Raw genomic sequence first — 15,000 nt, 5'->3', positions numbered from 1 at the left:
CGAGCCTATCTCTACAGCAGGACAATTATGGCAGTACGTTTGATTTTGTTTACCTGGTCATGCACACGTGGCGAGCGTACATGCACTGGAAAGGTTTGTGCACCCGAATCATGTACAGCGTCGGGTGGAGTGAGCCCACAACACACACACACACACACACACACAGAGTAACCCATGCGACTCCTTCCCCCCCCCCCCCCCCCCCCACCCCCCCACACACACACACACACACACACACACACACACACACACACACACACACACACACACACATACACACAGAGCAGAGCCATGGGCAGCCCCATGACTCGGTCAGGAACAAGTAACACAAGAACACTATGTTTCATATGTTTATTATCTCGCAACACGAGGGAGTTAAGTACACACGCACACACACACACACTACATTCGGACAGTTAGGTCAATGATTTTGTTCACATAGATCGAGATCGAGTCACACTGGCAGCTTAAGGCGGGCAGTTGATGCTGAAATGTATAAAAGAAGACAAAAGGGAATTTCAGAAAGGGAAGGGATTGGATCCCAAGCTCTGGAAGAAGATCATAAGTCTAAAGAGATAACATAGACTATCAGATACCACACAGACGCCATTGGAATACATGGGTAATGATTACAATTGAAGTCTTATCGACGGGATTCATGAACTTATTATGAATGCCTGTTGCGGCGAGGACCGACAGACACATCCTGGTGTTCCACGATGCACGGGGACAGGGAGCGCCCCGTGCATCGTGATCGCCTCTGGTGTTCGCCTTGACCACACATGCAACACGACGCTGTGGCCTGCCTACACACGGAGTTAAAAGCCGTCATCACCAGATACGCTGCCGCGTGTGACCGCCTCGTTCCGGGAAAGCTCCTCTCGTCCCCTCCTGCCCCCCTCCTATCAAAAGATGAGGAAGGGCGGGAAGAGAAAGGAGGAGGAGGAGGAGGAGGAGGAGGAAGGGCGGGAAGAAAAAGGAGAAGGAGGAGGAAGGGCGGGAAGAGAAAGGAGGAGGAGGAGGAGGAGGAGGAGGAGGACGGGCTGGAAGAGAAAGAAGGAGGAGGAGGAGGAAGGTCGGGAAGAGGAAGGAGGAGGAGGAGGAGGAAGGGCGGGAAGAGAAAGGAGGAGGAGGAGGAGGAAGGGCGGGAAGAGAAGGATGAGGAAGAGGAGGAGGGAGAATCTTAGATCCGTCGGATCGTCATCATCATCATCATCTCTCTTTTGGAAATGGTATTCGAAGACCTGCTGCTGTAGTTTGTTGTATAGATATGATGAAGAAAGACATAGATAGATAGATAAATAGATAGATAGATAGATAGATAGATAGAGAGAGAGAGAGAGAGAGAGAGAGAGAGAGAGAGAGAGAGAGAGAGAGAGAGGCATCCGGCCATATACATAGAGTGGATGGGTACTTTGAGGTCCCCGCGTGTCGTCTGGAATCACTGTGCGACAGAGGGATTACTCTCGCCTCAAGTTGAGTCCACTTCTTGGTGTGCTCTCTCGACCGTCGTGGTCTGCCAGGGGTGACCATATGAACAAAACCTGTTTGGGTCGGCGCCAAACTCGGTGGGGAACGAGGGAGACAGGATTACAGAGCCGAGGTCATGGCTTATGGGAGAACATAGGGTGTTCACGTACGTCTGTGGAGGCAAGAGTTGACGAGACCCTCGTGTGGTTTGCGGACAACGACAGCGGGTGATAATGGCTCACTCGAGTCGAAGACAAATATATATATACAGGGGTGTTTTCACCGTTCGTATGAGATGGGATCGAGCGAAATGATAATGCCTCACGCCGTATTTGGCAATGAGAGTTGCATGTCACTTCTGGGAATAGTGTGTATTGTGGCAGTTAATGAAGCGATCATATTTCACTTTCCCTCGGCATTGATGACGTTTCCACGCTCGCCTCACTCACGCCATCGCAACCCAGAGGCTTGCTGAGCGGATGAGGAGGTACCACAAAGCAACGGCTCGCCGAGCGGAGGGCCAAGAGAAGGGACGATACGCCTCCAGCGCCCGCTAACCATTCGCTTTAGTCGGGAAGTCTACGGTGGGGACATAACGGGATTCACCTACGCCTGGGACATATATGGGATTCGTCAACCGGTGGGACATACGGCGCTGCAGGACACTGCCGAAGGCGGTAAATGTCCCTTGTAATGCGCGGACACGGCGCAACGAACCAGATCCTACAAGCGAGGCTGGGATGTCGTAATAGCACAAGAGGGAGGGAAAGAGAGGAACTCTCTCCACCCCGACGAGGGGAAGGGTCGACCCGCATCCAGCAGGTTTGTTCTGGTCAACCGTACACCACCACCTGCTGTGTCAGCCTCGGAGACTCCAGTCACACTGGAGTGACTAACCACTGGAATGAGAGACGTGTGATAATGCAGTTATACCTGAGGCTCCACAGTGATAACCTAGTCTCACGTTAGCTAGCCATCTACGTGTGTACGCCCGTGTCTCATCCATTTAATAGCTCGTTCTATGTCGTTCTTTCCTCTCCAAATCCATTCTCTGTTTCTGAACACACGGGCTGTTGTATTTTCGCCCGTAGATTGATTGGTTAAGTATTTAAGTGTCTCCAATGGCCAAGACTCTGTCGTCTGTCTGGGTAGATCACCACAACGGCTCCACAGTACAGCTAAATGACACTTGACCTCTCCTGCTCAAGCTGCCACCACCACGGAACAAACCGTATGTCAAATACACACGACCTCCGACCTCGTCATTTTTCCTCCTAACTACCCATAACCCTATTTCAGTACCTTTGAAACCTAAGGACATCTTACCCTTCTCCCCACCTACCCCACCCCAAGAAATAAAAAAGGGGGGGAGAGATAATTTGGCGTTTGCCGGACGATATATTTCTGAGTTATCGAACTTCTCAGCACAGCCCCTCACTCTCCTACCCAGACACAGACACCCTCCCTATCTGGGCACTGGCTCTGTTGCCTTCACTCACCCTCCTTGGGGTAACCGTGTGTGTGTGTCAGTTGCGGCTTTGTGCATGTGTCAGCACCAACCGTTTCCCCTCCCCCTTGGACCAGGGGGGACAGCAGTGCTTCTCTCTCTCCCTCCCTCCTCCCCGTGTGTGACCCGAGTCACTGCAGGGTAGATTTCTGCGCCAGCGACGGGGTGATGACTGGCTCTCCAGGTCTCCTCGCTTTTGTTGACATGCGACGGAATCTGTCCTTCTGTATGCCGTTCGTATTGTGTGAGCTCGCCATAGACGAAATATATGCTGGCGCTGTGTGTGTATGTATATATATATATATATATATATATATATATATATATATATATATATATATATATATATATATATATATATGCTGTCTACTTATTTCAAGACACACACTATGTTTGAAGATTAAGAGAAGGCTAAATTTACAATTTTGTGATCTCCATACATTCGTATGATCAGCTCTTTGTCATCACAATATATATATATATATATATATATATAGTTACGGGGAAATATATTATTTTATTTTATTTTTTACACTCGTGTTGCCCCGTCTCTTAACCTTGCAACCCTATACCATGGCTTATCCTTATGTGTAGACACGTACACATACACAACCCCAGCTTACGCCAGGTATACCCCTTCATGGACAGTTACCCAGGAATCGTACCGTCGCGCTCATACAACATTTTCAGGGGTAGGTCCGGTCCGGTGCTCGAGACGGTGCTGCTGCGTTGGTTAGGTGGGTGGATGGGTGGGTAGGTGTGTGGATAGGTGGGTGCCGATCAGGAGCTGTCTCTGGCTTGACCAACGGCACTTGGTTGGTGGAGAATATTCACATGGTCTGAGGACCGGCCTGGCAAGGAGAATACCAATCCCGCCCAGAGAGAGAGAGAGAGAGAGAGAGAGAGAGAGAGAGAGAGAGAGAGAGAGAGAGAGAGGAAGGGAAGGGGGTGTCCAAGTCATTAAACCAAAACTGAAATAACCAATACAGATACATGTTTATTTTACCCTAAAACGAGTAAAGAAACTGGACACAGGAGATACTTGAAAACTCGCTCTAGAAAGGGAACTCAAGCGATCTTCATTTGACCCCAGTGGTGGTCATTTTGGAGCGTCAGTTGACCACAGGGTGTGGTACATGATGCCTTTCAGCCGGTCAATTTTTTTTTTACAATACTTTTTTCCCTATGAAGCTTACTTAACACTTACAACATCACTACACTACACCTGGCAAGTTCGTTGTGTGATATATATATATATATATATATATATATATATATATATATATATATATATATATATGTATATATATATGTATATATGTATGTATATATGTATATATGTATATATACGATAGGGATTTCGTTGTCTGTATTTTTCCCCTCATAAGAATGAAAAGTTACCTCATAGTTTCTGCTAGTGTAAACATATCGTTTCACTTATATTTTCCACACTGGTAAATAAATCGTCTCACTTACTTACTTACTTACTTACTTCTACACTTTATCGGTCCAACAAGGTTGTCCACACACACGGAAGTAACTGGACTGACGACCTTCATCATCTCTACTATCACATAACACTGTCATGCCTGACGCAGCCGTGGGCAAGGTCGGCCACCAGGCGTGGAAGGGGTCAGTGGTGGGCCTTAGGCTACCCACCAAGCATGGAAGGGGTCAGTGGTGGGCCCCAGGCTGCCCACCAGGCATTAAAGGGGTCAGTGGTGGGCCCTGGGCCACCCACCAGGCATTGAAGGGGTCAGTGGTGGGCCCTGGGCCACCCACCAGGCATTGAAGGGGTCAGTGGTGGGTCCTAGGCTACCCACCAAGCATGGAAGGGATCATTGGTGGGCCCTGGGCCACCCACCAGGCATTGAAGGGGTCAGTGGTGGGCCCTGGGCCACCCACCAGGCATTGAAGGGGTCAGTGGTGGGCCCTGGGCCACCCACTAGGCGTGGAAGGGGTCAGTGGTGGGCCCCAGGCTGCCCACCAGGCATTAAAGGGGTCAATGGTGGGCCCTGGGCCACCCACCAGGCATGGAAGGGCTCAGTGGTGGGCCCTGGGCCACCCACCAGGCATTGAAGGGGTCAGTAGTGGGCCCTGGGCCACCCACCAGGCATGGAAGGGGTCAGTGGTGGGCCCTAGGCTGCCCACCAGGCATGGAAGGGCTCAGTGGTGGGCCCTGGGCTGGCCATCAGGTGTGTGAGGGCTCAGTGGTGGGCCCTGGGCTGGCCATCAGGGTGTGTGAGGGCTCAGTGGTGGGCACTGGGCTGGCCATCAGGTGTGTGAGGACCCACCGGTGGGCCTTGGGCTGACCAGCAGGTGTGTGAGGGCTCAGCGGTGGGCCCTTGGCTGGCCACCGGGTACGGAAGGGGTCAGTGATTGGCCCTGGGCCGGACCACCTGGTTGATCATGGCGAAGAGGTCCTCGTTGATGATGTTGGAGGTCTCCCTCACCAGCTCGTCCAGTCTCGGGAAGTCGCTGGGTTTGTTGGTGGGTCTGGGCATCTGGTGGGCGGCCTCGGACGGGGCGCCGGCGACGGCGGCGGCCGCCCCACCACCACCACCACCCAGGGCGTCGCAGCCACGGGGGTTCACCTGCTGCTGCTGCTGCTCCCGCGTCAGCTTCTGCTGCTCGGCCATGTAGTACTGCCGCTTCCTCGTGATCTCGCACTTCTCGCAGTTGTGCTGCTCGCGGTAAGGGCAGTACCACTTGTGACCCTTGATCTCCACGTAGATGCCGTGGTTGGCGCACATGCGACACCTACGTTGAAGAAAACAGATAAAGGGAAGGTTAAACGTCGGTCTCGTATGTGTGTGTGTGTGTGTGTGTGTGTGTGTGTGTGACCTGCGCCTCTCCTACAGTGGCTCTTTGACAGGTGGGAGGTCATCAACTGACAGGCGAGAGGTCATCAACTGACAGGCGAGAGGCCATCATCAGTCTTCCTCATCAAAGTGGACAACAACTTCACATGACTTAAACAAGAGGACTTGGCACTTAATATGAGTCTGAGCACTTACGTCACTCACTTCAACGATGGGGAGATAAAGGAGAGAGAGAGAGAGAGGAGAGAGAGAGAGAGAGAGAGAGAAGAGCGTCATTACCGTTGTTTACGTTTGCTCTTCTTCCTTCCGTCATCGTCGTCGGCAGCGGGCCAGGAGGCGCCGTCGCCCGGCAAGGTGGTCGGGCTGCTGGGGGGATACGCCGCCGGGTTGTGATACCCCTCTTGCCCCAGGTCACAGTACCCCGTGGGGCTCTGGTTCCCGGTGGTTGCGGTTTGCGGGTACTCTCCCGGGAACGGATGCGCCCTGGGGCTGCCGGGGGGCATGTACTCCAAGGGAGAGCTCCGGTACCGGCCGCAGTCCCCACCGACGTAGCCGTAAGGATCCGGCACCACCTCGGGCTCCGGCAGGGACTGAGGATGTTCCTCCTCGCCGAAGGCCTCCTTCAGGTCCACGCCCCGCCCCCCGTTGAAGAAGTCGATCTTCTTTTTAGGACCCATGGCCATGATGCAGGTCTGCAAGGAAGAAGAAGAAGAAGGAAAAAACGAATTAGATCATTCCTTTTTGAGCCTGCTCACAGGACTCCACCACAACAGGCTGCTCAGGTACCCTCGGGTGATGATGAAGATGGTGGTGATGGGTGTGTGTATACACCGGTTATGAAATAGGGAGGGTTTGATAACAGTCCCTGGACTCTGCCAGTCAGTCTTGTGGCAAGTTTTATCATGCTCATAGTAATGTGAACGAACTTCTTTTCCCTGCCAAGTCTGACAGGGTGCCACACCCACACACCCACCCACCCACCCACACACACCCACACACCACACCAATGAGAGTTCTCTAATACCAGTAGCTTAAAGCTGCTAACGACACCCAAAGAGTTGGGTGTGAGGCGCGTCGGGTCTTCAAGCCATTGTCAGAGGTATTCGTCCGACTCTGATCTGGAAACCGAGATTCGGTAAATCCTCTTACGACATGGGACATATTTACGCCAGAGGACTCTGGTGTTGGGAACGGAATTCCAGCAGTGAGAGAGACAATACACTCAAGGTCAGAGATGTCCCAAGGGCGTTGTGCGAGGAGCTGAAACGCTAAGAGGCTCAAGACTGTAGTCAGTATCCAGGTGGACCCAGCGGCAGTCTGAACTAAGCTTCGCGTGGTCCGTTCCGGTCGCCTTCGCGTGGTCCGTTCCGGTCGCCTTCGCGTGGTCCGTTCCGGTCGCCTTCGCATGGTCCGTTCCTAAGAGGACCCCAAGGTTTGACCGTGGCAAGAATGGAAACTCTTAACTTGACAGATTCTTTTGAGTTTTTTTTTTTAACCTGAGACAAGGGGGTCTTCGCGCCGCCCCCCCCCCCCCAAAAAAAAAAAGAATAGAAAATAAATAATATAAAAATAAATAATATTTCTCGAGTAAGGCGAAGTGCACGACCCCTTTGTACTACCCCCAAGGCGAAGTGCACGACCCCTTTGTACTACCCCCTTCTTCTTCCAGGCGTGTCAAGATAATGCTATGACGACCGTACTGTCTCACTACGTCCCCCACAGCCCGCGACTCATACGAACAATCTATTAAGATCCGATTCATTCCACTGAGGCTGTTGGCTTCTGTCCCGCAGGAAGTGATAACTTCGTCTCTAATCACCAAATCAGTCATTAACTCTCTATAACAACAACAACAACAACAACAACACATAACACAGATAACAACATAACAACATAACAACAGATGAGAAAAAAAAAAGAAGAAATGTCGAATTGTCTTAAATCGCAAAGTCCGTCTTGATTCGGTTTTAGGAAGTGTGTCAGAACTTTAAAGAATCAGGGATGGAGTTCGTTTAACATTGCTCAGGGATGGAGTTCGTTAAACACTGCTCAGGGATGGAGTTCGTTAAACACGGCGCAGGGATGGAGTTCGTTAAACACGGCTCAGGGATAGAGTTCGTTAAACACGGTGCAGGGATGGAGTTCGTTAAACACTGCTCAGGGATGGAGTTCGTTAAACACTGATCAGTGATGGAGTCGTTAAACACTGCTCAGGGATGGAGGTCGTTAAATACTGATCAGGGATGGAGTCGTTACTCACTGATCAGGGATGGAGTCGTTACTCACTGATCAGGGATGGAGTCGTTAAACACTGATCAGGGATGGAGTCGTTAAACACTGATCAGGGATGGAGTCGTTAAAAACTGATCAGGGATGGAGTCGTTAAACATTGATCAGGGATGGAGTCGTTAAACACTGATCAGGGATGGAGTCGTTACTCACTGATCAGGGATGGAATCGTTAAACATTGATCAGGGATGCAGTCGTTAAAAGCTGATCAGGGATGGAGTCGTTAAACACTGATCAGGGATTCAGTCGTTAAACACTGCTCAGGGATGCAGTCGTTAAACACTGATCAGGGATGGAGTTCGTTAAACACTGATCAGGGAAGGAGTCGTTAAACATTGATCAGGAATGCAGTCGTTAAAAACTGATCAGGGATGTAGTCGTTAAACATTGATCAGGGATGCAGTCGTTAAGCATTGATCAGGGATGGAGTCGTTACTCACTGATCAGGGATGGAGTCGTTAAACATTGATCAGGGATGGAGTCGTTAAACACTGACCTGGGATGCAGTCGTTAAACATTGATCAGGAATTCAGTCGTTAAACACTGACCTGGGATGCAGTCGTTAAACACTGATCAAGGGATGGAGTCATTGAACACTGATTACGGATGAAGTCGTTAAGCAATGATAAGGGATGGGATCATTAAATTGTAGTCAGTCAGGGATGGAGTCGTCATACAATAATCAAAGGTAGGATCGTTAAATGATAATTAGTGTACGGTCGTTAAACAATAATCAAGAGATGGGCTCGCCAAATTATAATCAGAGATGGGATGGTTAAGCAATAATCAAGGATGGAATCGTTAAGCAATAATCAAGGATGGAATCGTTAAGCAATAATCAGGGATGGAATCGTTAAACGATAATCAGGGATGGAATCGTTAAATAATAATCAGGGAAGGAATCGTTAAGCAATAATCAGGGATGGAGTCGTTAAACAGTAATAAGGGATGGAATCGTTAAATACTAATCAAGGATAGAATCGTTAAACAATAATCAGAGATGGAATATTAAACAATTATCTGGGATGGAATAATTGAACAATAAACTGATAAAATCGTTAAACAATAATAATCCGAGACGGGATCATTAAACAATAATCAGGGATAGAATCGTTAAACAATCTAATCAAGTATGGAATCGTTGAACAATCTAATCAAGTATGGAATCGTTGAACAATCTAATCAAGTATTGAATCGTTAAACAATCTAATCAAGTATGGAATCGTTAAACAATAAACAGATATGAAAACATTAAGTAATTACTACCAGGTGAGTCATCGTTAAACAATAATCGTAGGTGATATCGTTAAGCAACTGCCTGGGATAGAATCGTTCAATATTTAGCACACCCGTAAACTAATAATTGAACATCAGCATAGCTTCCATGTTTAAGGTAAAATTTTTAAGGACATGTTTTTTAAGGGCATGTTTAAGGACAACATATCATCAACGTAACTCAAGATAGTAAACGTAGAGATATCGAAGGCAATATATCGTACACAAACTAATGCAAATGTCTACCTCTTTTTTTTTCTTTTTTTTCCCAGCTGAATTTATAGAACACTGGAATCAACCACGAACATGTGTTGTTGGCGCGAGCGACCCGACATCACACCACCGAAGTACAGAGCGGGATGAATAATGGCGCCAGTTATTTACCAGTTCACTCCAAGGTAGAAAAATATTGTTCCTTGAGGTTACATATATCATCACGTTTTCGACACTCTTGGCAGCGATGGCGGGGTCATGTTTTCGACATGCACACTTCCCTCTAGAATATCCACCGCAGTACACCGAGCTGTCACGTCGTGTGTGTGTGTGTGAGAGAGAGAGAGAGAGAGAGAGAGAGAGAGAGAGAGAGAGAGAGAGAGAGAGAGAGAGAGAGAGAGAGAGAGAGAGAGGTGGATGAAGAGGTTGCCTCCCAAATCACTATCCTATTTCTGTCTTATATAGTCATGGGGGAACGTTCAGTGCTTTTAACTCCCCCTTCCCCTTCCCTCCAGCAGATAATCTTCATCACCGAACATCAGGTTTTCTGTTCCCCATCCTCTCCATGCAAGGGTCGAACATATAGCTCTCTCAACACAATACCCCCCAGTGTCCAGCATGGCCACACGACACATCTCTGGCATTTCCTGTTCATTAATTGCCCTCTCACAAGTTGCCAGCCATATATATATATATACATGTTTACCAAATGGCGTCCTAGTTTCGTCTCTTCGATGTATATCAACTGACTGTAATATTTCTCTCTTGTGTCTCCCCTGATGATGTGATTATTACACGAAAGTGCACTTGGGAACTTTTCGTGTTTCATTTTCCCCGTGGACTCATAGGAATATATATATATATATATATATATATATATATATATATATATATATATATATATATATATATATATATATATATATATATATATTTTGTTGTATAATCCTAGACGAGCGAAGAGAATTCAGTCTACTGTATAATGTTGTATGCCACACCTCCCTGTACGTTTGCAGAAGGTTGAAAAGCGACGTATATTCATCATTCGTCTGGCGAAGTGCTGCGGGACGAAAGCGTTCTGTGTCTTCAAGTATCTAAAAGTGATGGAGGGTTATTATACCACTCCCTTAGATGGCCACTGACCACAAGCATCGCCTCTCGTTGCGCCACTCGTTCACTAAAACCACCCTCTCGTGACCGCCCTCCCTCCCACCACACACCCAGCTAGACACAGGGTGTAAAAAAAAAATAATAAAAATAAAAGAAGGAAAAGAATTTGAGAGAGAGAGAGAGAGAGAGAGAGAGAGAGAGAGAGAGAGAGAGAGAGAGAGAGAGAGAGAGAGAGAGAGAGAGAGCGCCACGTCTATGACATCACTCCTGACCCTCGACTGACATCACTCCTGACCTTCCACTGACATCATGACCTTCCGTTTTGACGTCACCGACAACCCTTTTCTGACATCACTCACTCACGAACTCTCCACTTACATCACCCACAGTCTTCCACTGACATCGCCCATAACCTTCCATTGACATCACTGACATTACCCATGACCCTTTACTGACATTACACAAAACCCACGACCCATCATGTCCCTCCAGACATCATCCATGGCTGACGCGATCCCTCTCTGTTATTTACCCACCCATGACTCCCACTATATCATCTACGACCCTGTACTGAAGTCACCCACGATCCCCCACTGACATCATCAACGATCCATCATGGACATCATCCATGGCACCCCTAACATCAGAGATTCCACTGACACCATCCAACTCTTCACTGACATCACCCACAACCTTCCACTGACATCACCCACAACCTTCCACTGACAATTACCCACAACCCACCCTTGCAACTGGAATACTCTTGAGAAAAACACCTTTTTTTTCCTTTTCATTTTTGAATATCATTATCGTAACCACGACTCTCTCTCTCTCTCTCTCCCTCGTTCAACTCACCAGCCTCAAGATCACCATGCTTCAGTATACTCGACAGTACTTCAAACTGAGAATCATATAAGGAAAAAAAAATAATAAAAAGCCTACATTTGTTGTACTGGTTCATGATGGGATGAAGCCACCACCATGGGGCTTAAAGTAATGCACTTAGACGATGAAAGTTATTGTACCGGGATGACCTAACCTCGACGAGACATATTTATTTTATTATTCTTTATATTTTTTCTTTACCTTTGGAAGAATATAAACGCAGCCTCCAGCACCACCCTGTCTCTCACCGTCTTTACGTCCCCCTTTCCCCACACTACTGAGCCGTCAGTCGTGAACCAATTCAGCCCCTCCAGAGAGGTTCCCAAGCTTGCGCTCTCTCGTTCCCTCTGAACCAACAACTCTCCCTCACTAGACTCACATATCTGACTACAAGCACAACACAACTGGGAGTTAAGAGAGCTGATTTACAGGGAAAGGCTGAAATGAATTTGCCCAACGGAGAAGAGAGCAAGGGTGAGTGGTGACTTCAACTATACATTTAAGTTTCTTTTTTAAAACCATTCGATGAAGTAGACAGTAAACAGTTCCTTCGAGACATGTATGGAAAGTAGATAGTAAACAGTTTCTTCGAGACATGTATGGATGGAACAACCAGAGGATGTAACATGAAATGAAGCAAAAGACTTGCCAAATGAAATTGAAAGTCCTTTTACAGTATTAGAGTGGTGGATGAATGGAATTAAAGGAATGAAGACATATAGATTGATGCGGACAGCATAGGAAATATTACACAACTGTATAAGAGAATATTCAAAAGAATAGGACCCCACAAAATCGCAAGACTCCCTCCACGAAGAATACAAGATGATAATATTACGCGAGTCTTTCTGTAATGCATTGGTTTTCGTCAAGACACAGTCACTTGATAGATAGGGTCAGTTATTTCTGTTCTTCCTGTCAAATATTTTGTAATCAGAATATTTCACAAACCTTCATCTGAACCCTAGTCATACCCTCATATATACCATGCATATCAGTGTATAGTCTTCTTGTATGATAGACCCATGGCCTGGGGGCACATATTGCTCGTCTCTTCAATACAAACCTTTTTTTTTCGTGGGCATCGAACTCTTTGTCTCCCTGTAAGCCTGTCAATAAAAGAATTGAAACGGACTCACATGTCCCAGTAGCCCAGTTTCGAGCCCCCGCAGAGATCAGCGAGTTCGCAGCCAACGCAACTTTTCATTTCCCCATTTGGAATTGGTAACGAATGAGTACTTGACATAAACACACACACACACACACACACACACACACACACACACACAGACAAACATCAGTAACCGAAATCATTCATACCTCTTAACAACCCACAAACATCTTTCTTTTTATTTCCACTTTTTACATGTACGTAAACTAGTCAAGAGTCGTTTGACGTCAACTAAATTCGATTCTCTTCCTCGAAGCTCTGTCCTTCTTCCTCTTAAGAGATGACAGTACTCGGCCGACATCAGGTACCTGCCATTCTTTTCCTCGCAACAGTTGTTGATAAGCTCGTGACTCAAATCACATAATAGAATCAGAATCTTACACACTTTTGAATACTTACACATCTTTAAAGGTTAATTCGTGTCGCCAAAAGCACGAGTTATACAGTGAGTGTGGATCCGACCAGAAGACTAGAGGGCTGTTAATTCTGTATCTCTAACGGTCACGAGCGAGTGATGATGTGGTGTGAGGCACTACTGCTACGACCCACCGCTGATGCTACACATGGCAACAATGATACATTCAATAGGAAGGCAAAGCGCCTAACTTTACCGGTACAAACTGTCGTACTGCTTCTGACGCCTCATCTCTCTTAAGTTTTTAAGTATGATTAAAAAGAACAGGACATCACACTAATATTCCTCTTGTAATGTTCTAGTAAGACAATCATGCTAGACAGAAGACCCTACTCGAAATTGCGGGTTTTCCCTTACGTCTGGCAGAGAGGACACTGCAAGACGGCAACAAGCGTTATGCTCAGTGTGGGGCCTTAAGCCTTGACAATGACGAAATTTCTAGCTGCATCTCAAATGATTTTTAAACGTCAATTTCTTTAATGATCTCGAATGCGTTTCGAAAGCTTCCTTTTCTATTCCCACTCCGAATTTTCCCCCCCCCAGTGCGCGATGAGGACTTGATATCTAACACGTTCTTATCGTACGGGCAAGCGGAAAAGTTGCATTACCTCAAGTCAAGCAAATCCTTCCATTCAACTTACCAATGTCCTCCTAATTGTATGCAGTGGAGACCTCTCAGATAGGCTCATGTACTCTCCTAATTAGATATTTGTCAGTGCGTGTGTATGCTGTATGCATATATGAATTGCATATGTCCGTGGTGTGGGTTTTTTTTTTTTTTTTTTTTTACTAATGTAGCAATTGGTTGGGCGCGTTTTCATCATGATATGTATATTGCGTACGCGGTCCCAGGCATATTTTAGTCTTCCTCAGCTGATAACCAGATAAGACCATCCAAGACTAATGAACAAACCCCTTCCCCACACACACACACACACACACACAAAATTAATGCAGTGGGGAGTAGGGCTATCAACAATCAATTGCCACCCCCCGCCCCCAAGCTCTCCCCTCAGGCGATCTTCCCCTCCCCACTCTTCTTCTCCTCCTCCTCCTCCTCCTCTCCTCCTCCTCGACACCCCCCCCATTACACCCCCCTCCGATACCCACCCCACACCACCCCCCTCACTCCTGCGGGGGGAGGAGGAGGTGGTGGGGAGAGAGGAGGCTTCCTGACGTCCCACCCCAGAACCCCCTGAGGCTGGGGGAGGCAGACTCCCTGCCCGGCCCCTACTGCACGTGTACACTGATACACAGTGACCTTGTCTAACCCCCCAACCTCCACCTCCAGTGCAACAATGATGGCTGATCGCGTCGGTATCTCTAGGGGAAAAAAAAAACAAAAAACAAAAACATTTCTTTTATAATCCGTAAGATAAGATTCCCAGCCACATATCACGAAAAGAATAAATGATAATACACACCGCACTCTAGGTATCTCTCCCCCAGAACGTACTTTAGTTCAAGACCACAAAAGAAAAAAAAAAAATGTATATGAATGTCCGATTAGCGTTGCAACCGCTGGGGTGTGGGAGAAGGTTTTGTAGCTAAGGTTGCAACAGAGTTAACCATTGCCTTGCTTTTTTTTTTATATATATATATATATATATTATTGCAATGGCGTCATCTCTCTCTCTCTCTCTCTCTCTCTCTCTCTCTCTCTCTCTCTCTCTATCTCTATCTATGTATCTCTTGAAAGTTCTTAATATTCATTTGTACGTAAAAGACTGAGACTTTGCGTTTAACCTCGAGAAGGGAGAGGCTGGAGTGTGGAGTGAGGCAGAAGGTTGAACAGAAGCTGCCAGTCAAGTCACTCGTTGTGTTTTGATCACACCTACACGTC

The 15,000-nt window shown here is 47.3% G+C and overlaps 1 protein-coding gene and 1 long non-coding RNA gene across 2 annotated transcripts in view; one reads left to right on the top strand and one right to left on the bottom strand.

Moving 5' to 3' along the window:
- Positions 1-15,000, top strand: part of LOC139753281 (uncharacterized) — a 137,814-nt gene that overhangs the window by 46,891 nt on the left and 75,923 nt on the right. The gene's annotated exons all lie outside the window — the stretch shown is intronic.
- LOC139753276 (uncharacterized) lies at positions 338-13,310 on the bottom strand. The gene is made up of 3 exons (XM_071669540.1): positions 13,142-13,310; positions 6,079-6,491; positions 338-5,737 (listed from the first exon to the last, which is right to left on the bottom strand). The coding sequence occupies exons 2-3, from the start codon at positions 6,480-6,482 to the stop codon at positions 5,350-5,352; spliced, it is 792 nt and encodes a 263-aa protein (XP_071525641.1). The 5' UTR covers positions 6,483-6,491; positions 13,142-13,310; the 3' UTR covers positions 338-5,349.

The sequence above is a fragment of the Panulirus ornatus genome, chromosome 14, assembly GCF_036320965.1.
Source record: "Panulirus ornatus isolate Po-2019 chromosome 14, ASM3632096v1, whole genome shotgun sequence".
NCBI lineage: Eukaryota > Metazoa > Arthropoda > Malacostraca > Decapoda > Palinuridae > Panulirus > Panulirus ornatus.
Note: the sequence above shows the minus strand (reverse complement) of the source record. Positions and strands in the feature narration are given on the sequence as shown.

What these genes read in the sequence shown, in the direction of transcription:
- LOC139753276 (XM_071669540.1), bottom strand. Translation starts at nt 6,482, where the DNA reads ATGGCCATGGGTCCTAAAAAGAAGATCGACTTCTTCAACGGGGGGCGG. An exon ending in AAGAGCAAACGTAAACAACG is followed by an intron (nt 5,738 to 6,078) that starts GTAATGACGCTC and finishes TCTTCAACGTAG; the next exon opens with GTGTCGCATGTGCGCCAACC.